The following is a 25,572-nucleotide window of genomic DNA, read 5'->3' on the forward strand; positions in this document are numbered from 1 at the left end:
CTGAGATGACCGCTGCAGTCACTACCAGTTCTGATAGCCTGTCCTTCTTCTAGTCTGACTTTTATCTTCCTTCCTGATCCTAAAACCTGGAGCTCTCCTGCCAGACTTCAAGGACAGGGTAGACCTAGCATGGGCTGAGATGTCTTCTAGGCTAAGCCAGTCTCCAGCCTCAGTGCTTGCTAACCTGCCCCTTCTGCGTCTCTCTCTGCTCCCACAGTGGCCGTTGCCTCTGAGGACAATGTATATCACAGCTCAAATGCTACCTACAGAGCCTTGAGCAGCCCTCGCAAAGCTGACCAGGAAGCCCTGCTGGGGAAACTACTAGACTACCCAGCCCCCGGTCTGCAGAGGCCAGAGGACCGCTTCAATGGTGCCTACATCATTTTCTTCTGCCTGGGAATTGGGAGCCTACTGCCCTGGAACTTTTTTGTAACTGCCAAGGAGTACTGGGCATTTAAACTCCGCAACTGCTCCCGCCTGGCCTCAGGGAGGGACTCCGAGGACACAGACATCCTGGTAAGAGCCATTTCCCTCACCAGGGGAGCAGGTAACCTGGAGCCAGGCCATCCTTAGGGGTGCTGGAGGGAGCACCTTTGCACGCTAATAATATGGGTATTGTTGGTGCAGAGTCTGGGTGGGCACCGTGGAAAGAATCCACTGGGCTCTAGGCCCTGTACTGTGTGGTACCCAGGCCTCGTCTCTACCTCCCGAGGCTGAAGAGATGGAGATGGGAAGACCCAGTCCATTCTTCAGATTGTCTGCCATTGTCTATGGGAGGATGGATAGGATGGTTCTATACCACGTGTAATGGTGCATGTGAGAATACGGAACCTTTGCCTCCGGGAATTAAAGGTACAACTCTTACAGCATCAAGTCAGTTGTGGGCTCCAGAAAATTCCAAATAGCAGTAGCTAAAGCAAGAGGAGGTCATTTTTCTGTCACAGTCAACTTTGGACACGTGGGTTGCTTCTCCTTGCTAGTTCTCACATCCAAGGTCACCTCGTAATCCAAGATGGCTGTCAAAGCTCCATCCATTATGATATCTATAGGAAGACACAAAGGAGGGAAGCCCTGTTGCTTGTAAGAACACTTCCTAGAAGGTGTACCTTCCTCCTCTTTACATCTTATTGGCCCAAACTAAATCACGTGACTCTATCAGCTACAGAGAAGGCTGGGAAATGTAGTCTTCTTGTATTTCTTAGCGCTTAAAACCAAAGCTTCACACCCCTTAACATGTCCTGTGCACATGTGCACGCGCACACACATACACACACACACACACACACACACACAGAGAGAGAGAGAGAGAGAGAGAGAGAGAGAGAGAGAGAGCTGTCTAAGCATAGTTTTGTAACATTGTTTTGTAACACCCTTGTAAACTAGAGGCCCTATAGCTAGGGGAGACAGAGTGTACCAGTCTGCTCACCATGACTGGGATCAAAGTCCCACCAGTCAGGTGAGTGATGACCATTCTGAAGAAAGGAAGATTGCTTTGACTCTTGGTTACAGCCCTCTGTTGAGACACTGTGTCTGGTGATGACTTTCTCGTCATCTTCAGGTGGCACAAGGCGTCTTGTGACAACGGAAGATGAGCGTGGGCATATGTGAGCCTGGTCCCTCTCCCTCTTCTCGTATAGCCACCAGAATGCAACTGTAGGGCGCCATCCCATGACTAACCATAGTCCCCTCTAAACATCCTAGACGGATGCGGTTTCCATCTTCTTACTCCTTCCAGGTGAGGAATGTATTTCTGTATAGGAAAGTTTGGGGGACACTCAAACATATGCCACCTATGTTCTAAGGGGAGTGAAGTCTTGGGGACACACTCAGGCCCCCGTGGCCTGGAGCAGAGGGATTTGAAGGGTGAGCGGGGGCTGCCCCAAGAAGGAGGCACTGGCTTTCAGAGTCCTTTGTCTTATTTTTCTACCTTGAGCCAGATCATGTGGAGGTCACCACAGCAACCTTCCCTCCATGCTGGCTGTGACTATGTCATCCTCTAAGGAAAGCTGCACCATCATATGGTCCGAGGTCAATGCCTAGTAAGGGAGGAGGGCTCAGAGGAGCCTGACTGTACCTAGTAAAAGCGTCTGTTAAGAGTGGTTCTATAGAGTGGGTTGGGGCCTGGGAGACCTGGCTCTTTTCGCCTGCAACACGCTTGGGGGCAGAGCTATTTCTTAGCATGCCAGCACAGGAGGCTGACATTGCTGAGCCCTGTGCTCCTCCTCTGTGGGTCCCTCAGGGACAAGAAGGAATGTGCTAGCAGACCCCAGCCAACCCCTCTGGTGGCCCCAGAGGTGGCTCACGTCTCTTTCTTTGGAAGCCCTTCTGAGTCCTTGGCCAGCCCTCTAGAACACGCCTCAGCTTTGTATGTCACAAGTCAGACAATGGATGGGCTCTCTCTGAGCATCACTCCAAGGCTCCACCGCACACATGCCTGAAGCCACTTCTAGAACCTCCCCTGACACATAGCCCGGGGATTCTGACTGATCTGGCTGAAGGGACACTGGCCTTTTTTAAGGTTTATATGACACTGACTGCTACATACCCCTCACCCTGCCTACATGGTTCTGATGCATAGAAGGGGCCATTACTACATGCCTGTGGATTCATACATGGCTCAAGGGTCTGGAGAAGGGCTGTCACTGCATATGTGTACCCGAAAAGCTCTTAGGGACAGACCATGGTGGTTTAGAGTCCTACTGCCCACCACATGGAACTGTGGGACCAGGAGCACCCTGAGAACTTGTTGGTGACAGGCTCATTCCACCCAGGTCCTGGAGTCAGGGCTTACATATTCACACAGGTGACTGATGGGAACGGTGGCCTTTAGGAAGCTCCCCCAGAATGTGGCCTCTGTTGGCTCTGGGCCCTGTACACTCTGGTTCCTTATGTATGTACTGGTTATACTGCCCTCCTAGGGTAGCTGTGGCAATGAGGCCCATTATTACACATCACGGGATAAAGCCTGGCACCGCCGTCCCAGGTATTGTATGAACAGCATCTCTGGCATCATTTGGGACTGGCCTCGTTCTTTTATGGACTAGTGACACAAGCTGTTCAGCTTTCCACAGGCCTCCGCGACTGAAACTGCCCATTGGACTTCCTCCAGAACCTCTTTGCCTGTCTGTCCATCTGTCTGTCTCCCCAGGGCAGGGCTCGGCTGTGTGAGCACCTGTCCCTCCCGCTCCATCCATCCTCAGGCCTGCCAGAGAAAGGCCACGGTGCTCCCAATCCCTCCCAGCTGCAGGCACTTAGCATTCCGGGTCCCGCTATGATACTTTATTGCGGCGCTCGAGCGCTGGCAGGTGCAGGCCTAGTACCTGCCTGCTGCCCGCAGCTCCTGGCTCTTGGCATCGGAGATGAGAGACCTGTCACCCCCTCGATTCATGGGCCAGGCTGGGGAAGCAAGCGTGCTGGGGGCCTGTCTGCATTTGACAGGGCTCTTTTTCTTTGCCTTCTATTTGTTCCACCCGCTGCCAGCTAGTTCCCTCCTGCTCTCTTCCAATCTTGCTGATAGCCCCAGTCTGCCCTGTGTCCTGAGGGTCACCGAGAGTCAGGAAGACAGCTTGTTCCCTCTTAACCTTCCTCCGGTGTGTTGCTAAGGTGGAGGAATTTGTCCCAGAAGGAATGTGGACAGCTCTCCCCATTGTGTCGCCTTTGGGGCCATCTCCCATCCCAGGGCTCATTTCCTCTTGTCGCTGGCAGGTCTGGAGATGGTTTAGAGAGCTTTCGTCTGCCTTCCCTGCCCTCTCCTCTTTGTTCTCTGGAATAGGAGCTTCAGATAAAGCCAATAGGGTCGGGGGCAGCTGCACCAAAACTATCAGTGCGAAAATAGACGAATGGACGTGAAAGGATAGCTCAGGGGTGCCGTGAGGGCTCAGGTTTCCTAGATCCACCAGGCCAGCAGCAGCGACACGGACTTTCTCTTCTGTCCTTGGAATATCTGAATAACCTCTTTGGAGGCAGAAAGTCAGAAGCTCTGATGGCTTAGGGGACCTGCCCAAGATCATACATACAGCAAGACAGGGCTGGAGAGAATTGCAATGGTGAAGTTGGGTAGGTAGACGGTCACAAAAGTGGACATGCTTCGAGAGTGGTGTGTAGGAGGCTGTGCAAGCATGTGACCTGGCTGCTTTCTCTTCTGACTTGTGAAACCCAGGGACCTGAGCTCTGCCATTGGGCTCCACTCCTGGTCCCCAGCTGTCAAGGTCCCCTCTGTGTCTGTGTGTGTGTTAGGGGTGCTCCTTCCTGCTGGGAGGACCCCTCAGTTGTTCTCAGCCCCTGCTGCAGACTGGATGGGCTCTTCTAGTCTAAGAACAGCAAAATCAGCTCCCTCTGTGTCCCAGATGGGAGAACAATCACTCAAGTCCATGGGTGTTCCCTGGGAAACCCCCAGCCTCCCATTAGGTTCACATCTGCATCCTTAGAGCACCAATGCTTTCCCGTCAGGGCCTCACCATGAAAGCCAGGGTGTTGAGCCAAACTTTGGTGACCATGGCCCAGTGTTCCTACATAATAAGGGATGTAGGATCCACTTAAGCAGGAGGATTGCCTTCCCACTGCGCTGACAACTCTCAGGACGCACACTGATAAGCATCTGGCAGGCGCCTGGCACATGGAGATACATCAAGGATGTGTGGCATTGGTTATCACATGGCTAAGGAGGAAAGTGATACCCTGATTTAAGGGAGGGCTTACGCTGTAGGGAAATGGATCTGGAGTCACCGTGGCCCACCTTTCAGATGGATTGGCATAGATGTTAAATGAGGTTTCTCCCTAGGGAAGGCCAGGTTTACCTGACTCAGCAGATGGAGGAACCTAGGGGGTCCCACTCCAGTATTTACCGCCTACTAGTCCAGTCCGCATCGCCTAGCCACAGGATAGCACAATCTGGGAGCTACCTCATATAACTAAGAGCAGGCACCCTACTCCAGAGGGGAAGGGTTAAAAGGAACCAGGATGACATGGCTTCTAAAAGAGGAACTGGAGGCTGGGTTATCAGAGGGCTTGTTGGAGATCTGCTGACCACCACTAAGTCCCTGCCATGTTGCTTGTACCCACCCACGCTGTGACTTACCCATCCATCACCCCCACGCTATTCTGGTAAATAAGTGTTTTGTCCCCAGTTTCCAGATGGGGTAACTGAGGTGCTCCCAGGTCTGAGGCCTCCAGCCCAAGGTCATTTGCTAGCAAGTGTCAGAACTGAGATTTAGATCAAGCTGGAGACCAGCAGAGTCCCTGCAATAACTGTGTCCTGTCTTGTCACCATCCAGCCACTGTGGAGTCACCAGAGAGCTGTGATAAACTACCTACCCACCCAGTTCTGACTCACCCGGGCACACACATGCCCAGCTTTGTGGAGGAGGTTTACCCACATCAGGATCAAAGTCAGAGGGCACCCTGGAGTGAAAAACAACTGTCATTAAGTGGGCTGTGGCCAGAGCTCCAGAGACTCTAGGAAGCCATCTCAAAGGACTTCCTCCAGTGGTAGTCAAGTTGCCAAACCTGCCAGTGGGAAGCCTGTTTCCTGCTTGGAGAATTAGAGCAACCCTACCCGGAAGTCCAAGGAATGACCTTCCCTATAGCAGAGAGCCGGGGTGGGGGACTGATAGAGCCCTTACAGAGCGTGGGGGCAGGGGGCTGGCTGGAGAGGCTTGGCGAATGGAAGGTCATTAAGCTTGGTTGATTCTTCAGTGTGTCTGGGTTGTCCCCAAGCCACATGTCAGCCAGGGATGGGCTTGGGTCTTCTCCACTGTCTCTGGGAGATGCTCACCAGGAGTGTGTGGCCTGGAAGAGGGCTGCATAGTCTTCTTCCTGTCTCCAGGGCTTAGGGACAGGAGCAGTGGGACCTATGTGACCTCAAGATAGGAGTCATTGCCAGGTAGTGGTGGTGCACGCCTTTAATCCCAGCACTCGGGAGGCAGAGGCAGGCGGATCGCTGTGAGTTTGAGGCCAGCCTGGTTTACAAGAGCTAGTTCCAGGACAGGTTCCAAAGCTACAGAGAAATCCTGTCTCAACAAACAAACAAACAAACAAAAAAATAGGAGTCATCTGGGGTGGGGGTGCAAAATCAAGATGATAGGAAGCCTTGAAAAGGAAAGGTATATGTGTCACCCCTCCCCGCTACTATGAACCTCTGCGAGGCCTGGACTGACCCAGGAACCTCCCCAGGCTTTGCAAAGAAGTGGGGCCACAGCAGTGGTCTTTACTGAGCTAAGATCACCAAGTTGACCGTTAGTTCTGTGATGTTTAGCAGGATCCTGTGCCAGGCAGAGCCTTCGTAGGCATAATCTCCTGGTCCTTGCTGCAGGGGACATCACCACACTGAACAGAGGCAACGACTTGTCACCAGAAGAAGAGGGTGGTCAAAGGAAAGGGCCCCAGGAAACGGTATAGCTCACCTGTACTATGAAAGGCAGGCAACAAAAAGGAAAATAGGGTAAAATGGAACTCTGGCCTGGACCCATCCCATTGCTTCCCAGCCTGCCATGGGCTGTAGCCTGTAACGTAAGACGCCTCCTGCCATTGTGAGGTGTGAGGACATGTGTCCTCTGCTCACAGAGGTGGGTAGAGGTTGAAGGAACGTGCTGGTGGCTGCTCAGATGAGTGGGGCTACAGCCTCCATCAGTGCTGGGGTACCTAGTGTGTACTCAGCTCCCAGCCCTATCCTTCAAACTTGCTTCCCAGGGTGCAGATGTGGCCAGCTGCCAGGGGGACCAGACCTGCAAGACTATCTCCAGTATAGGAACACTGGTGTCCTAGAGAGAGGCAGATTTTAGTGTGGCATGGATTTCTTTCCAGATGGAGGAAAGGTAGCCTGTTTGGTCAAGAACTTTTTAAAAGTACGATCCCAAATCATGGTGCTACTCTCCACCCCTACCCACACACCAAAGTGAATTAAAGCCCTGCCTGAGCCCTACCACGCCTTGAAAAGAGACAGCAGTGGTCAGTGGGCTGCAAGGAACTCGAGCTGTCCTGCCATAGAGTGTGGGTAGGTGGCCATCAGGATGAGGGTCAGCTGCCTCTCTCCCTGCCAGCTACCCATCATTTGGCTCATGTGGATGGCCGCTGAAGCCATCTGTAGACTCAAAAACCATAAATGAGCCATTTTTTAGGTTTCTTGTCTACCCTCTGTTGCTAACCACAGTCCGGCCAGTATGCGGTTCCCAGTGTGCAACACCTGTGATGGCTCCCCCTTCTGTTTCAGCTTTTCCGCTTCTTAAAGCGTTGTCAGTCACATCTCTGGCCACTTCCGCAGCTCCTGTTCCTTTTTGATTTTCTCCTCACCAGCACACTATCCTCCGCCTGTACACCACCCACGCCCATCCATCTCTCCCTCTCTTTCTCTGTCTTTGATTTTATTTCTTCCCACCTGTATCCTTAGAATCCAGAGACTATCTCCCCAGCATGCTAGAAGGTAGCCTGGCTGTCTGCCGGTGTCTTTTTTAATGTGGTCGATCCATGAGGGTAAGCTGAGAGCAAAGCTAATCGGAGCCCTTGCAAAAGCCCGGAGCACTTTTCTTAAGGGTAGGCCCTGACTGAGAAAGTTCTGCAGGGACAGTGGAGGGCCTGGGTTTCCACTAGACTGTCACTGGTGTGTGTGTATGTGTGTGTGTGTGTGCTCCACATGTATACACGTAATCCAGTCACAACTTGTAGCTCTGGCGCCACATGAATCTTCAGAGAAGTTTGTTGCCTCAGTGAAACCGCCATTCATGTGAGAGGAAGCACCTGGCGAGGCTAGCAGAGAGGCCCCTCCAATGGCAGCACATCCTGAACTGTCTCAGGCATGGCTCTTGGCCCTGACTGATTCCTGGGCCCCACCGAGGAGCTCCAGAAGCTGCCCTGTGCAGGCATGGCTGGATGGGAGCTAGGGAGTTTCCTAAGAAGGTCACCGTTCTGTATCCCCATGGCTTAAAGAGAGACAGGCAGACTTGGACAGTGACTGTCGCTGGTGAGTGTGTGTGTTTCTCAGGATCCTTTTTCTTTGGCCCTTCCTTCTGTGGGCCCCCAGAGCCACTGTTTGGCTAGCTGGTTTCGGTGTAGGAGGAATAGAAAGAGGAACAGCAAAGATGCTGGCTTGTCCTCTTGGGGCCTTGGGAAGGCTTGGCGGGTGGGGGTACAGGATTGTCAGAAAGAACACAGCCATTTCACTCCTCAGCCTGAGGCAGGGGGACCCAGGTTTGGGAGAGCTAGCGCCTCTGTTTCTGTATTGTTGACTGGGGGCTTCATGGGCATCTTTAAGAGTAAAGAGAAGAGGGCTGGAGACATGGCTCAGTGGCTAAAGCGCCTACCGTATAAGCATAAGGACCCGAGTTCAGATCCCCAGTGCCCACATACAAAAGCGTGCATGAGCAGTATGTATGCTTAATGCTACCACTGGGGGCGGGTAGAGATGCGAAGATCCCTGGAGCTTGCAGGCCAGCTAGTCTAGCCGAAGCAGTGAGCTCCGGGTTTAGTGAGAGACCCCATCTCAAAGAATAAGATGGACACAGCCAAAGAGGACATCTGGCGTTGACCTCCTACCTCCACATTCACAAATAAACATAAGTAAGTGCACATACCCGAAGAATACATGTCATTCGTGTGTGCACGTATACAAAATGAGTGTGACTAGCCTGGCCTGTGAGGACCAATGATCAAATACTTCAGGCTTCTAGGGCCCCAGGATGCCCAGTAAAGCTGCCATCTCAGGCAGTAGTCACAGAAGGGACCGTATCCTCATGTTTACAGAAAGGTGCAAGTCACACTTTGTCCTAGGACTGCTCCTCACCAACCTGTGTTGGTGATACAGGCCTGGGCACAGATCGGGTTGTATGGGGCTGGGAGGTGTGTGTGGATGCCAACAGATGAGGCAGGTGTTTCTCAGTAACTCAGCAGCCTGTCAAACTGGGAGGCAGTAGCCAAGGCTCCTGGGCAGAGCAGTCCTCGTATCCTGCAGCCTCTGGGGGCCTCTGACCCCCAGCATTTCTGTGTCAGCCCCCCTCTGTGTGCTCACCCTCTCTTTTCATGTGTACCCCATGCCTTGGGTACAGGGTTCACCTTCCTTTACTTCAGTCTGATCCAAGACTTCCTTTCCAAATCAGGGGTCATTCAGGGTTCCAAGAGTACCCTCTTGTCAGAGGAGGGCTCTTGGACCCTCTGCGCAAGGCATGGCATGTGATACCAGGAGGATGAGGATGGAGACGGGCTTGGGGGCAGCAGGCTGTGGGGACCCTGGGACTCTATGCAGGAATAGTCTCCCAGGGCAGCCAAGGAGGAAGGCAGACAGAGCTCTCTGCAGGGAGGGTGGAGTCAAGGCTTTCTAGGAGTCCTGAAGGAAGGGAAGGAAGGACCTGGTGGGAGGAGGACCAGTGAAGTCAAAGTGCTTTAAAAAAAAAAAAGAAAAATTAATTCTTTTGAGCTCTTGACCCACACAGAGAAGGAAGAGCCAGCCAGCCCTGGAGGAGAAAGTGCAGCTGAGTCAGGCAGTCTTGGTGCAGTGATTCAGTCAGCATGGGCTAAGGTGGAGTAATCCCCCCCCCACCCCGCCCTTTCATGGGAGGAAGGACAGTGCTTCCTTCTGGCAGTGGGGTGAAAAGGAGTGCTCCCTTATGATGGGAAAGGAAGAGAGAGTGCTCCTGACTCTGTGCAGATAGGAAAAGTGGGGACACCTTCCAGAAGTTCCCTGGAGCTGTGCTGACCTTCTGGAAGGGACCAGAAAGTATGAACAAGGATGGAGGGCTGGGGAGGCTTTGCTCTTTGGAGAACGAGATTTCTCAGTATGCCTTGCCCTGGAAATGGCCTAAAGGGTCAAAGGACCCAGGGCTGGGAGAACCATCTGATGGGGGTTCCCCATCCTTAGGGACCTGTGGTTGCTCAGATGGACTGACTTAAGTGTTTTGAGGTGCCCCTATCTGATTCCAACTTCAGCTTTGTTCTCTCCTTGGAATCCCCACTCCCCCAACTAGCCAGCCTCTGGGGACCTGGCCTCCTATCTGGTTTTTGGAGATGGCGTAGCCTCTAAAACTTCCCCATATCCCAGGCCCATGTCCCCTCTCGGGACCTCAGGAGCACAGGAAGCCAGTGCCTTCCATCTGTTTACCTCTTACCTTGTTCCGCCTGGAGCAGACTGTACCAGGATGGGGATACATCCTTAGCATCGCAGGCCGTGGAGCCATAAGAGTCGAAGGCATGCGCCTGCATGGCCAATCCTTCTTGGCTGCAGCCTGCTCACTGCTGCTAATTTCATGGCCTTGTGATCCAGGTAATGCTTGGCTGCCCTGATCTACCACCCCCAGGCTGGAATCACTTTTCTTACCCTGCAGGAGCCCAGCTGCCTCCTCCACTGCAGGCTGGTGGTGGGGGCCACACAGAACTGTTCAGTGGCAGCACCTTCAGACTTGGAGGCTACTGTGGCTCGTGACTAATGTACTCCACTCATATCAAAGGGCCCTAATGGCATTCCGAGGAGAGGAAGCTTATCCAAGGCCTGCCAGAGATAAACAGGCTCATTTCAGGCCCTCCCTGCCCAGAGAAACCTCTTTACCTGGACCCTGAGCCCAGAATCAGATTCTTCCAGAAGAGCTGCTTAGTACGGGGCCTCTCAGCGAGGTGGCTGGAGGAAGTTCTCTGCTGGAAAATGGCCTCACATCTGGCTGACTGGCTCAGCTAGGCTTTTAAGTTTCATTTGAAGAGTGGTTCTCTGATTCCTAGGGTTTACACCGGAGCACAGCAGATGAAAATGGCTTTTCTTATTGCACCGCAAGTGAAGCACGTACCCCCTGCCCTGACCCGGAGTGGCCTGTTCACACTCATGGGCCCTTGAGAGGCTGCTGCTACCAGGCACCCGTGGCTAGGTTCTGTTTATAGTCTGGGTTCTGTGCTGGCACAGCTACCTAGGACTGGGAGGCTTTGGGGGTTCAACCCCACCAGGAAGAGGCTTAGAAATCTGCCCACTGCTGCTCACCATGCTACCTCTGGTTTGTCATTGTTTTGTAATGCTGGGTATGCCTCTTGCTTCCTCAGAGCGGCTCTCACTTCACTCTGGCTTTGGGCACCCAGAGTGGGACCGAAGCCCCCTCTGGCATGAGCACCCTGAGAGCATGGCTGTCTAGAATCCTGGCAGTGTGCTCAGCTGAGGGCAGCAAGGCCTCGGGTTGGCTCCCAGAGGGGACGAAGCAAAATAAAACTTTACCTCATGCTGAGTGTCCTCTCTTTCCTCCTCCCCCTTCTGCCCTGTTTGTGGACACACTCTCCCAGTCTTTCCAGCTGCCACCCAGAGGAGTCTATGGGAAGGCCCTGGTCACACCTCCTTCTGTGTTTACTGTATGGTGTCTCCTGGCCACGGCAGTGTGCTTCTCTAGACCCCCAAAGGGAGCCGTGCACACGTGCACTGTGCTGTCCTGCACATGGCGCTGGGATACCAGCAAAGGATGAGTTAAAAGAGAAGGCGCTGTTGGGATGGACAATGGCTGCCCAGCCCTGACTGAGTGCTTACGGTGGCCCACTAGGTTCAGGTCTGGTGCTTGGGGTCCAGTCTGCCCTTCTGCTTTGTCATTGTCTTCTACCTGCTGTCTCATGAAACCCACCTGGCCTTCCAGTCTTCAGGAGTCTGTAGGAATAGCACCAGTACCACACCGCTCTACAGGGCTTGGCCAAAACTTGGCCTCCATCACATAGCCAACCTTTTGCGGGGATTCTGCTAGGGGTCAGAGTGAGGGGCAAGGATGTGAGACAGGCAAGGAGAACAAACACAGGCTTCAGGACCCTAGAGCTGACTACAGCTTAGCCACACACAGAGCTACTACCCAGGCACATGGACTGTCGCCCCAGAAGCCATGGCAACCGCATCACAGTTCAGAACCACAGTTAGGGTGGGAATTATAACCCTTTTCATGTCCTGCCTCTCATCGGTCAGAGCTGACTCTGGGGCATTGACTCAACCCCTACCCCCAACACCCTTCCCGGGACCCATGCACAGCTAAAGGGCCCAACCTGGACAGTAGACAGTGCAAAGGCCTGGTGGGCCTGGGTAGCACATATATCAAGTGTCCTTCCCGGAGAGCAGTGCATTTCCCCAGAGAGATGAGACGGTGAGGCTGGAGAGACCAGTGTTCCCGTCGAGGAGATGCAGAGCTTAGCAAGACATCATCTCGTACTGTTGGACACTCAGCCATGTATGCCTGTCACATTTACTTCTCTTGGGCAGAAGTCCATGATTGATCAGTGGGTCACACCAGGCTGTGAATGCCCCAGGTGGAAGTTATGGAGTCATCTTAAGTGTCTGCCGCCAGGCTGGGCCCGTAATCCCAGCTGCTTAGGAGGCTGAGATAGGACCAAAAGTTCAAGGCTTGCTTGGATTGTTGAGTGGGTTCAAAGACAGCCTGGGCAACTTGGTGAGACGGTGTCTCAAAATAAAGAGAGCCAGGACTGTAGTTCACTGGTGGAGTGCTCACCTAACAAAGTCAGAGACGTCTGGGAGAGTCCAGAGTGGACATGACCAGATTGAAAAGGGCCAGGTAGGGAGAAGGGTGGGGGAAGGGGAGAGAGGGGAACCAGGTACAGCAGCCAAGAGGCCAAAGATACAAAAGGTATCTTTGTAACCAAAATGTCTGGATTATATAGGGAAGAGCCTCTGGGTTAAGGGAGCCCAGCCCCTGGACTGAAGAATTTTCAAGGTAGAGGGTGGGTTATTTACCAGATAGGAACCCTGGGGTGTTGGAAGAACCTGGAGGTCAGGTCCGCTTTGATATGTAAATAGGCACCTCAGCTGTTTGTCTGGGGTTTGAAATTTAACAAGGCAGTTGTCCTGGTGTTGAAAAGCTTTCCAACCTTAAAAGGCACAGCCTTCAGCTGGGCTACCAGCTATTCAGTTACTGGAAAATCCCCGTCCCTAATATATCCAGGGATGCTGAGCATGCTTGGAAAAAGTGAACCGGGTTCTTCACCTCATGTGGGCACACTTCCAGGTCTGGTCAAGGGATGATGGGGGCCTGCCAAGTGTAGGGGTTCTCCACTTGCCCGCTAACTCACATCTGGCTGTTGTCCCTTGCTCTCTCCTTTTGCTCTTCTGCCTGCCTGGCCTCACGTGGACTCAACCAGTGTGTCAGGAAGTAATTGACTGACTGCCCAGCCCAGGGCAGGCTCTGCTGAGCCCATCAGGACGGGGACAATGAAGGGGCACCTCAGAGGCGGAAGGCTATTTCTAAGGCTCACGGCTGATGAGCTGCGATTATCATTTTAATTTCAAGGCTGTCACCTTACAGTCAGAGTGCCCTCTTCCAAAGAGCACAAAGCCCTCTGCAGCCTTCAAAGGGACCTCAGAGGGTCAGTGCCGCAGACTAGGATGTACCCCGGACATTTATGCCTTTCATCTTTGTCTGCACAATCAGATCCTCTGTCAAGGCCCCACCACAGCCCCACCGCCCCTGGGACCTCTCCTCACACCCATCAGTTTCCACTTTCTCCAGGGTAGGGCCCACTTGCTCTCTGGAATGCCTTGCCACTCACCTCGCTTCTGGTTTGTCAAGCAGCAGCAACTGTACAAACTTAGCAGGAAATTCTCGCAGCTCTCCGGGGTTGGGGCTGTGAAAAAGCCTTCACACTCCTCCTGTTACTCCCAGTGGGATGCGCTGCTTTCCTGAGGGGCAAGAAGCACATCTTGGATTCCTCCATCCTCTCATAGACAGGATGAGGGTTTTACACACGCTGTTCTTTGCATTTGGCTCTTGCGATCTGTTTCCTCAGCTGTGAGTTGTGCACAGCATTTCTTAAGCACTCCAGAGCGGAATACTCGATGCTTCTTTTTGTTTGCTTAGAGTCAAATGGTGTAATCCATTTAAATCCCTCCTGTTCGGTACACAGCAAATGCTTACTATCCGTAAGCCTTTCCTGCAGCTCAAAGCTCATCTGGGGTTCACGACCAAAGCAAGATAGTCAACCTTTGACTGGCTTTTCTCCTTCCTTCCCTCCTTCCCCTTTTCCCTCCTTTCCTACCTTTCATTCTTTCTTCTCTTCCCCTTCTTCCCTCCCTTCTTCTGCCTCTTTCTCTCTCTTCTTCCCTCCTTCCCTCTCTTTTTCTCCCTCTCTTTCTTCCTTCATAACCCCCTCCCAGTAGTACGGGGGGGGGGGGGGAAGCCAGGGCCACTGGCTCCCCCTCCCTCACAGCTTGCTGTGGTTGTTTTTAGAAGTTGGGGATACCCAGAGATAATATTCACACAATCAAGTCTATCCTAACTGAGAGGGCAGCTTTGGGGGTTCTGAGAGATGCATTCAATTTGTATTAGGCTAGTCTGTAGCCCTGAGTCCCAGCTTGCTGTGACTGGACAAGCTCCTGATCCTGCTCTGGGTGAATAGTCTCCACCTCCCTGAGGACTGTCCTTTCTCCTGGCTAATCTCGGAGGTACTTTACCCTTCTGACTTTCTGCAGTAGCCTTGGGAGAGCTGAATCTCCCAGGACTGAGGCTGTCTAAACAGTCTGAGAGGCCGGTTACTGCATTCTGTCAAAGGGCCAACAAGATTAATAGGGTGGGCTTTCCTTTTTAACTCTCTATTGAGCCTCACTCCCATGATCCAATCTGTGGGTGGGGCAAGTGGAGCACTGGAAGTGTGGGCCTCCCAGGAGACGAGGACAGAGCCAGAGCCTTCCCTGTGACTTCAGCACTTAGCGCAGCTAAGGTAGCACTGCCGTCATTGACTGCTATCGGTTGAATGACTGTCAGGTTGGAGATGGGGTGGAACCACATGGAGTTGGGTGGACTTCGCCGTGGCTCGTAGGTGTCCGGGACAGGAAAGCAGCCCTCCCTCATGCACTCAGTACCCCCGAGTGATAAGCAGCCTTTTTCCTTGTGTGTTTCTAGAACTACTTTGAGAGCTACCTGGCAGTCGCCTCTACTGTGCCCTCCCTGCTATGCCTCGTGGCCAACTTCCTGCTTGTCAACAGGTAGGTCACCCCCTGCCTCCCCGACCTTCACCCCCTTCCTTCTTCATGCCCCTCTGTTCTATAGCAGGAGTTTTCATCTTAAATGGTGGTCCCCCAAATTGGAGGCAGGCAGTTTATCCTTGTCGTGCAGTTTACAGATTGGAGCAGGTGCCAGGGGCTCCAGTCAGGGGTCGGTGCTCATTTACAGCCACTTATAGTGACACCCAGGTAAGGGCCCTCTGCCTTTGAGAGACCTATAGGGCCACTGGCCCTTGCGGTCAGGACACTGTGTGGCTTGCTGTAGGCCAAGACCTGGGGAAGCTGTTCTTCTACAGGCTCCAAGAGCAGCTAGATGCTAACAGTGCCTGCCCTACCTACTCTGTAATATGTTGATGATACCATCCAGTGAGTCCCCTACTCACAGTGCATCTCACAGGTAATGCTTCAGAAGGGCTTCTGTGTACACCATGGAAGAAGGACTTATTCGAGAGAAAAGTAAGTTGGTATGGCCCATAGCCTGCTGGCTGTCCCTTCTTGTCTAGTCTCAGTTTGACCCAACAGTGGCAACAGTACTAGTACCTTATTGGCATTTTCCTGAAGCTACCTCTAGGCAATAATCATGGCTGGACTCACTGTGATTCAAAATTCTGGGTTTCCCTTGAACATGTTTCATAGAAGCTTCAGATCCATGGTGACAAATTTATTCAGCTATGTTCTGTCAGTTCTTGGATCTCCTGCTGAAAAGCATTCTAAGGTAGATCTGACCTTAGCAAGGGTGCTGGGATTGATTAGTAATGTCTGCTCTGGGCATAGGCGGCAAGAGCAGAATGCATCCTGTGTGCATTCTAAGCCTGTGTACAGAGCAGTCTTTCAAAACACATCATAGTATAGGGCACAGTCGTTTAGTAGATTCCGACCCATAATCAGTGGTTTGCAACAGTAACAGTAGTTAGTTTCTTTTGCTACCTGAGGTTCTGGAGGCATCCAGGGTACGCTGGAATATGCTGATGCAGTCAGACAGCACAGAGCTGGAGATGCTTGTCCTTTCCCACCTCCCTGTCTGTCTGTCCTCATTGGCTTGCTCACGTGGGGTCAGAGACTGTTCCCATTGTGGCTGAAGAGCCAATGTTCCGTGAAAGCCAGGGACAAGCCACATAGTGTCCCTTTTGTCACACTCAACTGGTCAGGGCTGTCACAAAGCCTCTTCTGTTTCAAGGAAACAGAGACCCCATATCCCCATGGAGGGAGTGTCAAGGAAACGATATCCCTCTAAAACAGCGGTTCTCAACCTTCCTAATGCAGTGACCCTTTAATATAGTTCCTCATGTTGTGGTGATCCCAACCACACAAAATAATAATGATTAATAATAATAATATAATTAGTGTTCTTAGTATTACTAATTATTATTAATATTATTGTTGATTTTTCAAGACAGGGTCTCTCTGCAAAACAGTTCTGGTTGTCCTGGAACTAGCTTTGTAAACCAGGCTGTCCTCGAACTCACAGAGATCCACCTGCCTCTGTCTCACGAGTACTGGGATTAAAGGCATGTGCCACCACTGCCCAGCTACAGTTTTGAATCTTAATATAAATATCTGTGGGTTTTTTTTATGGTTTTAGGCAGCCACCATGAACGGGCTGTTTGGCTACCAAAGGGTCTCGACCCACAGGTTGAGAACCACTGCTCTAAGGTGTAGTTTGAGAGAGGGGGAAGAACTCGGCCTCACCTTCCAGCCCCTAGGGCTACCTGCAGAGGTCTCCCCACTAGGTCCCTAGACTTCAGACACGCAGTCTTTGGGGGTATAAATGATCAGGGAAAATTTGGAAGTATCCTTGAGTTCAACAGAGCCTTTCTGAGCTCCCAGTGAACTTAGGTGGGGTGGGGCAGAAAGAGGCTGCAGAAAACTCAAGGACCAGCCTCACAGCTACCCAAGCCAGTGGCTTTTGGGTTCTTGAGTTGCTAATACAATGAAATTCACCCACCACAGAGGATAGTTTTTAGAAAGGAAGATATAGATAAGTAGACAAGAGCGTTCAGGGACAGAGGTCAGCACTCCTGCGTAGCAGGAGGGGGTCCCAGGAAATAGGGTACCATGAAGCTACCAGTGTGGGGCTCCATGAAGGATTTAAGGCAGAAGACACAATGAGCGTGGGAAGTGGAAGGAACTGATCAGTCCAGTTGGCTCATCCGCGAGTTGTTTGGGTATCTCTCCTTTGTTCCAGTGAAATCTTCAAGTACAGCTTCCAGGCAAGGCTAAGAGGTAACAAGGGACCAAGGACCAAAACCTCTCCTGGCCTCCAGCAAGGACACTCTCAGAGTGGCTGTTCTGGGGTCCCTGCCCCAACTGGCCAGTGTGTATCTCCTGCTCTCGTGGCTAAGAGCTGACTTGGGTGTTTCCTCAGCACTGCTGGCTACTGAAGACAGAGTGGAATTCTTGACAGTGCCCAGAGAGCAGAGAGGAAGGGGTCAGAAGAAGGCAGGAAAGGCAAGAGTGCCCGGTGTTGATGGCACACACCTTTAATCTCAGCACTGGGGAGGCAGAGGCGGGTGAATCTCTGAGGTCAAGGCCAGCCTGATCTGGACAGCCAGAGATGTTACACAGGGAAAACCTGTCTTGGAAAAGAAAAAAACGGAAAACAAAAAACAAAAACAAAAAAACAAAGACAAGAGCACTTGCAGTGGCAGGCAGGTCCATCCCACCTACCCTCTGTCCTTCCAGGCCTTGTGACTTCTCACTTGCTCTGTGACCCTGGGCATTTATCCAGCTAGGACAGCTCACTTACCCGTGGACAAGAATGCCCACCCCCTTAAGATCCAAGCCACCATCTGACGGGGAGGGACAGTCTACATTCTATTAACCCCATGCTCCATCTCCATGTGTGTGCAGTGACGTAGGAGGTTGGCACAGCATCCTACTTTTCCTGTTCCGGTCACAGATGTGCCACAGCGGGGGCCACATCCCCGACGTTCTCCTTGGTGGCCCAGTTCTGGGGTCAGCAGTAACAGTGGAAAGTTCCTGTTGGGATCTTGGAGTGTATGACATCCACTACTAATAGCCAGTCAGCCAATCAGTGGCCCTGCTTAAAGGAAAACTGCCCACTCAGGGGACCACCTCGGGGGGTCGCTTGGTCACTGAGGCTAGAGCTGGGCTCCTTTTCAAGAGTGATCTCCTTTCCCTGCGGGCTACCTGTGAGTGCTTAGTTCCCAGCACTGCAGCCCCCTGGGCCAGGCCTCAGGCTGCTAGGCAGGTGGGAGAGAGTGGTTAGGAGAGGGCTGGGCAGGAAAGTGGTTCCACAGGTTCCCTAGTCCCGGCTTCAGGCTACGTGTGTGGGCCCTGGGGGAACAGCTCTCCAGCCTCACTTGTTGCCAGCTGCCAAGGACAGTTTGGGGCGAAGCTGCTTTTTATTTAAAGTGGGAGATTGAAACGTCTCCTTCCTTCCCTCCTGGAGCACTCTGGCTGCTCTGACTGGCTCATCCATAATCGCCAAGTGTTTTATTATGTTAAATCTGCGGCTTTATAAATACAGATGAGCTAGATTTACATTTTGGAAGAAATCAATACCCTGGGGTCCTGAGCGCTCACTGGCAAGGGAGTGAAGTGGGGATGGGCGACCCTCCTCCAGCATCATGGGATGGTGTGGCCTCTCAGCCTGCCTCCTACCTAGAGTAGAACACCAGGTGAGCTGGCACTTGCCTAGATGACCCTAGAATTCCAGGGGCTTCCATCCCAAGCCACCCGCCCTGCTGGAGGAAAGGCAGTGTGCCCCATCGTGTATGTAAGGCTGGCCTCCAACTTCATGGCATCCAGTGCTAGGACACTGGGAATTGTTCCATGAGTCTTCTGAGGACTTGGGGGCTCTGCTGTGGGTTGCTTAGACAGGACCTAGAGAGATAAGGAACCCTGGGCAGGTAAGGGACAGTCACAAGCAGTCCAGTGGGTGATTTTGCTGTTTGCTCCTCTTGGGGTGGGGGGCTGAGTAAGAAGCCACCCATTTTTGCCCAAGTCCCAGGCACCCCACAGGACCTTATCACCATAACTTCAGGGACAAGGCAGGAACAGAGAAGGAGGTATATAGCTGGGGCAACTGCCTGCATTATACCTCCTCCCTCTGTGGTCAGTCTCTGCCTTCAACATTCCTCACCAGGTGTCCCAGGGAATCACTGAAAACTGTTTGGTATCCCAAGGTGTCGCCAAGTAGATTTCTTCAGTCAGACCCTCAGATCACCTAGGCCAACCTCATTTTGGAGATGAGGAGGGAAGGAGCAGAGGGAGGGAACGTTTGTCGGAGGTCTCACAGCAAATCCGTGACAAAGCCAGGCAGTGTGCTAGCTCCTGCCTTGTGGGTGGGTGAGTGAGTTCTTATGCCAGGAAGGTGGGGCTCTGTGGGATAGGTAAGTGTGTAGGGTCACCTTGAGCATCCCATCTGAGGCTTAGCTGCAAGCCTCCAGGGTACTGGGTTCATTTATCATAACAGCCTTTTGTGGGCTCCAGGGGTCCAGCCACTCTACCTGGCCCTCCCTCCAGTCCTACTTTGTCTGAAGCCCCACAGAGTCTAAGAAGAGGCACCCTAGTATGGGGCCCTAGTGGTTATTAAGGCTAGAAGTTTCCCAAAAGCAGGCCCCAAAACAAGGAAAAATTCAAGCCTGTAGTAAATTTGGGGGTGAATGTGGAGAGAGCAAGAAAGTAACCAGGAGAGGAAGCCTTGTCACCAGTCACACAGAGAGCCACCAGAGTCCTCTGGAATCTAAGGGAGCTCTCCCTGACCCCCAGGGGGAACTAGGATGGGTATCTACCAATCTCACCAGCCATTGGCTGTAGGCTGCTCTTGGGAAGTCAGTAGTCTGTCATGTCCAATTAACCCTGGGCCATTGTGTCCTGGAAGTGTCCCTGGAGTTTTAGGCTGTGTTGTCCCCTCCCTGGAACCCTGATGTCTCTGTATTAGTGGGTAGGTGTGTGCAGGAATGAATGGCAGGCAGGAAGTAGTCATTTGTTCTCTTACTGAAAGTTAAAGTCAGATTTGCCCTCAGGCATAGCTGGGTCCAGGGAATCTTCCTTTTCCCATGGTCCTGGGGCTCTGTGCATCTTCATGGGGTGCACTCCATATGTGGTCCTTCCCCCAAAGAGCTGGCAAGGTGGCAACCAGCAGCGGGACACACTTGAGCAGTTACGTACTGCATGGTCCATGGTACCATCCCAGGGAGGACTGACTGAGCTGTGTGGGCCACTTGTGGTAGCCAGGATCACCAATGACTGTTCTTTGAGTCTGGACTGGTGTGGGTGGCATGGCCCACCACCTCCATCACTCTGGCACGAAGAAACACTTTCTCCCAGAGAAGAGATGCTGGCAGGCAAGCCTGCGGACCCACCATGTGCCTGCCCCCTCTGAAGATTAAGGCCTGGCTCATGAGGTAGATGGGATGCTTACATGCAGGCTGGGGTTCTGCCTGTCTCCAGCTCATCTTGACAAGGCTCAGTTAGCCTCTTGTATCTACGTGTCCTCTTCCTTGAGGCCCCTCAGCTGTGCCCCGAGATGCCACCAGCCCTCCTGCCAGAGTATCTAGTACTGGGGTGCACTGAGCCCTGCCACCCTCCTGTGTGTGCCTGTGCTCCGGGAATGCAGTCATCACCCAGGTCCTGTGTGTAAGACAGTCATCAAAACACAGGGTCACAGAAGAGCCTGGGTGGGAGCCAAGTTCACCTAAGATCCCACCCCAGCTTCTGGGGACTCCCTTTGTGTCCTTCCCCTTACAAAGGGGGATGGGGTGGGCAGTCCCATTCTCCCTCCAGCCCTGAGCTGCCTCTCTGGATCCAGAAGTAGCATCAGCCAGGGGCAGGAGCTCCTTGTAATCACACTTTCCTCCCTCCACGCAAATCACTTCCCACCTGGTTGTGTGCACAGATCTGTTTGTCTCTACCTTATAAGTTGAACTTGGTTGCTATTGTTTTAATCCAGAGAACATCTCTGTATCTAATCTGGCTTTTCTCTCAGCCCCCACTTTCTCTCTGGCTAGTGGGGGAATGAAACTGATCTGATCAGACTTAGAACTTATTCTAATCTGATGACGGTTTGGACAGCCTTGGGATGGTATTCTCTCTGTTACAGTGGAGACCTGCACAGCCATCTCCGATGGTCCCCATCCCTGCCCTCCTTCCGGGTCGGTGAGCTGGGGAGGTAGCTGGAGTACTTGGCTTGGGTGCAGGGTAGTGCTTTTATGGAATGCATGGGGTCCTGGCTCTGGACTGTGAGGGTGTGGTCTCAGCAGCTGCTGACCCAGCTAAAACCTTCTAGATGAAGCCTTAGGAGAGCTCCTGGGGCCCACAGCTGAGTGACCTTGAGCCAGCTCCTAACTTTTCTGAGCTCAGCTTCCTTACCTGTGAACAGGGAGGGGACTGAGCTGGGAGGTGACTGAGGTGGGGTGTGAGGAGCATTAGACTCACAGAGCTTGGGTGGGAGGTGACTGAGGTGGGGTGTGGAGAACATTTAGGAGAAAATTGGGCACAAGCCAAGTTCTGTGACATCAATGATGGTGAACCTCTTCCCTTGCCTACTGCCAAATTTGGAGAAGGCAGCGGGGTGGCTGTGCTGTTTAAGCGCTAGATGGGTCTAACAGGAGGGTAGTTTTGAAGACAGATATGTGGCATCTTGCCTGGTGTCTTAGTCTTGAGCCTCACCAACCTGTGAGGCCCACCCCTTCTCTCTTGTGACTCACCAGCTGACCCATGTAGGGCCCTGAGGGGAGTCCAATCACCTCCCACCACTTCTGGTCCTCTCCCCAGGGTCCCAGTGAATGTCCGTGTTCTGGCCTCGCTGTCCGTCTCACTGGCCATCTTTGTGGTTATGATTGTGCTGGTGAAGGTGGATACTTCCTCCTGGACCCGAGGCTTCTTTGGTGTCACCATCGCGTGCATGGCCATCGTCAGCGGCTCCTCCACCATCTTCAACAGCAGCGTGTATGGTCTGACAGGCTCGTTTCCCATGAGGAATGCCCAGGCATTGATATCAGGTGAGAGCCCAGCATGAGAGGGAGCCACAGTGGTCCTTCCGGAAAAGGAAATGTGTCCTGGGTCCACTGTGTTTTCTTAGTGTCACCAAGCAAATGATCCCAGAGACGATAGCTGAGAGTTGTTCATTCTGCTCAGTCTGCAGCTTGGACAGTGGATTAAGAAGACAGTTGGCTCTCCACTGCTCCATTCAGCATCCACAGGAGTGGCTCAATTAAAGCCCTGGGCTGGGTGGCACTCCTTGTGGTCCTCGCCGTGTTTGCCTGGCTATCTTGTGGCATAGGTCCAGGTTGTACACAGCGCGAGCATCGGACAGCACTTCATTTTGATGTGACAATGGAAGCCATATGGGGAAGAACTTCCACAGCCCTTGGCCCATCTAGACTCCAGATGGGTCTCTGTGGCTCCCTGGAAGGTGTAGAAGTCTTGCCAGCCCAAGAGTGGGTAGATGGGAGATAAGATCACAGACATGATGGAAGTCTACACCTCCAAAGCATCCTTTCTGAATCCAGCCTTCCCTTCTTTCCTCCCTCCCATCTTTCCTCCTTCCTTGTCCCTTTTCCTTCCCTTTAGTTTTTCCTCTCCCCTCCTTTTCCTTCCTTCCTCTTCTCTGTCTTTCTTTCCTTTCTAGTTTTTTGGAGGCTCCACCCCCTGCCAGGGGCGGAAAGATGGACCAGACTGTGTCCTATCAGAGCCGATAGCCTAGTGACTATGCTCCTGGTTCTCCCAGACCGTGCCATGCCATGGCTTGCTTGGGTCCTGACTTGGGGTATCTCTCTAGCTGAAGTCTGCAAGTGGATGCTAAGCCTGTTACGGGGACCTTGGCAGTTTTATCATTCACCTAGATGGCACCACAAGGTAAACAGAACTGGGTCAGTTAGCATCTGCTTTATGCGAAGACCACTGTCCCCTACAGCAAGCCTGGAGGCTGCTCTTTTCTCTGTCCCTGTGTGTCCCTGGTGTTCAGAAGATGCTGTAGCACTTGCCTACCTGAGAAGAATTGCACGATGTGCAGGACTGTGTCTATTAGTTAATATGCCAGGTAGCATGTGGCAGGGATGACAGGCACCTTGACAAGCGCATATCCCCTCCCCGCTCTATACCAGTGCCAGACATCACTAATAGATCCCTATCTTTCCTCCTGAGCCTCTAATTCCCTCTCAAGCCAGCACTTGAGGCAATTACTCTCTTTGGATCAGAGTCGAGATATGAGCTCCGTCTGCTTGCCATTTTTGATATAGGATTAGGCTTCGCTTCTATCCCAGGAAACCCTTGGTCCTAAAAGAAAATAAAAATGAACTTGTCATTGAGTTTTCTGAGTACAGTCAGCACGCTCCTGGCATTGCTTCCAGAAAGGCAGGTCTGGGCTGAGCAGACCTGGCCATCAAATGCTAATCCCTCTGTCACCACTGACCTCAAAAAGACGCTCCTATCTGCTCATCTGCCTCCATTCTGTTGGAGCCCTTCAATTCAGCTTCAGCCCTGCTGGACACAAGCAAGGGCAAGCGGCCCCTCGTGTCCACCTGTAGAGCTCCAGAGAAGAGTGTCTCCTGGGAATTATTATTATTTTTTTGAGTCTATTTTTGGAAAAGTGGGGGATGCTAGGTATGGTGACACACACCTATAACCCCAGTACATCACAGACCGAGGCAGGAAGAATGTATCAGGCCGGGCTGGGCTACATAGTGAGACTCTGTCTTAACTAAAAGGGTAGGTGAAATTTGGGGTGAGATGTCAGCCCTGGAGAAAAGTAATGTGTGGGGCCCTCACTGGCACCAACCAGGCCAGCACCCTGGACCAGCCGAGGTGCCTCAGTCTCCCTGTGGCCCCCAGCCCGCCTTTGCTTTTTGTCCAGAGGAGCCCATCTGTGAATTCTGTGCATGTTGGCATCTGAGGAACAATTCATTTGTTTTGTGCTGGTGGTTTGGTTTTTTTTTTTTCAAAGCCCTCATTTGCATGTATTTCCATAACTGATGAGATAGCGGGAGTCATGAGGGATGAGCTCCCGGAGGCCCAGTTTGTGGCTGCCGCCGATAATATTGTAGATTCAAGTTGGAAGGGAGAGGGGATCAGTCAGTGGGGCTGTTAAGATCTCTTCCTCCAGCGGCCACCGAGCGGCTCTCTGAGCTAACCCTGCTTCTACCAGAGCTCCCAGGTGGGGATTACAGCTTCTCCGAAGTGGGCACCCCCCCTCCCCCCCCATCGGCAAAGGGTTTACTCCATTGTTGCTGCTACTTTGATGTGGGAAAGATGGGAATAGCTAAACAGTTAATTAGGAATCTGAAGATTTAGTTGGCATTTGGCTCCTGTCTGTGTCAGACTCTGTTTAACATGGAATAATCCTTTTAATCCCTAGAACAGTCCTAAGGGGTGGGCACTCAAAACACTCCCACTTACAGATGAGCAAAGCTGAGGCACAGAGAGGTAAAGAGGTTTGTCAGAGAGCACACAGGCTGAAGGGTCAAACAGGGATTGGGTTCTGATTTAAGCGTGAGTTCCTTTGATCACTCTGCTAGTTTGCGTGTTGTGCCTGGTCTCAAGTTCCGACTTCCAGCCCCACCTGGGCTGGTAGAAACTATCTGGGGGAAGTTGGAAGAATTGTCTATTGGAACCAAGGGCAGTTCCTGCAGTGTGGGAGCGGCAGTAAGATGGACAGAAACACTTGCCCACTGTCCAAAGCTCTGGAACTCAGGCTGCGGGGACTCCCCACTTCTACCCCCATTCCCAACCTTCCATCCAGCTTCAGATGCTGTGAACCAGGGTGTTTTCACTGTGTGTGTGTGTGTGTGTGTGTGTGTGTGTGTGTGTGCGCGCGCGCGCACGCGCGCATGTGTGCGTCTTCTGAGGCAGTGTGTCTTCCTGAGCCTATTGTGATGTCCTCTTGCTCTCCACAGGGGGAGCCATGGGAGGGACGGTCAGTGCCGTGGCCTCACTTGTGGACCTGGCAGCGTCCAGTGATGTGCGGGACAGCGCCCTTGCCTTCTTTCTCACGGCAGCAGTCTTCCTTGGGCTCTGCGTGTGGCTCTACCTTCTGCTGCCCCGGCTGGAGTATGTCAGGTGAGGTCCCTCTGCCCTGCCCTCCACATCTGCTCATTTAATGGGATCGTAGGTCCCTGTCCTTATGGGTTGCCTGTTCCCCAGGACTGTGAATTTTAAGAGGGTTGAGGCATGTAAGAATTTGGTTCCGGGGTCAGTGAGTTGATCTTGGGTGGAAATGTGAACCCCTAGGGCTGGCAAGCTTGGGGTTCATGAAGACTATATGCAGTGGAGGTGGGACTGGGCAAGAAAAATAAGGAGTAATGGTTCCTAACCACTGAATGCACCTCCGCCATCACCCCCTGCTCCAGCAGGAGGTGCAGCCTAGCGGAGTTTGTCTATCTCATTTACACTCACACATTCCTGTTTCTTTTAACCCCATGGTTATTAATGTTTCCATGTGCAAATTAAGAGGCCAGGGGTCAGGGAGGCAGGCGGCAGCAGGACCAAGGTGAACAGGACTCCAGACTTCTACCTTCAGCTCACTGCCGGCGGGCTCCCCCGTTTCTCACAAGTTGCGCCCGTGTCTTTTGTGTTTTCTGCTGCTCTCGAAAACTGAAGCTAGGACTGAGAATTGGAACTAAGTTGGTAGAGTGCTTGCCTTGAAAGCATAAAACCCTGGGTTCGAC

The 25,572-nt window shown here is 52.5% G+C and overlaps 1 protein-coding gene across 1 annotated transcript in view; it reads left to right on the forward strand.

The window, feature by feature from the left end:
* The window catches only part of Slc29a3 (solute carrier family 29 member 3), a 34,059-nt gene that overhangs the window by 2,012 nt on the left and 6,475 nt on the right, over positions 1 to 25,572 (forward strand). The window contains exons 2-5 of the mRNA XM_041656635.1: positions 218 to 516; positions 14,841 to 14,923; positions 21,683 to 21,909; positions 24,802 to 24,964. Of these exons, the coding sequence (XP_041512569.1) occupies positions 218 to 516; positions 14,841 to 14,923; positions 21,683 to 21,909; positions 24,802 to 24,964 (772 nt within the window). The remainder of the gene's footprint in view (positions 1 to 217; positions 517 to 14,840; positions 14,924 to 21,682; positions 21,910 to 24,801; positions 24,965 to 25,572) is intronic.

The sequence above is a fragment of the Microtus oregoni genome, unplaced genomic scaffold, assembly GCF_018167655.1.
Source record: "Microtus oregoni isolate MIOR12 unplaced genomic scaffold, Mior012 000007F_ref0000211, whole genome shotgun sequence".
NCBI classification, from domain to species: domain Eukaryota; kingdom Metazoa; phylum Chordata; class Mammalia; order Rodentia; family Cricetidae; genus Microtus; species Microtus oregoni.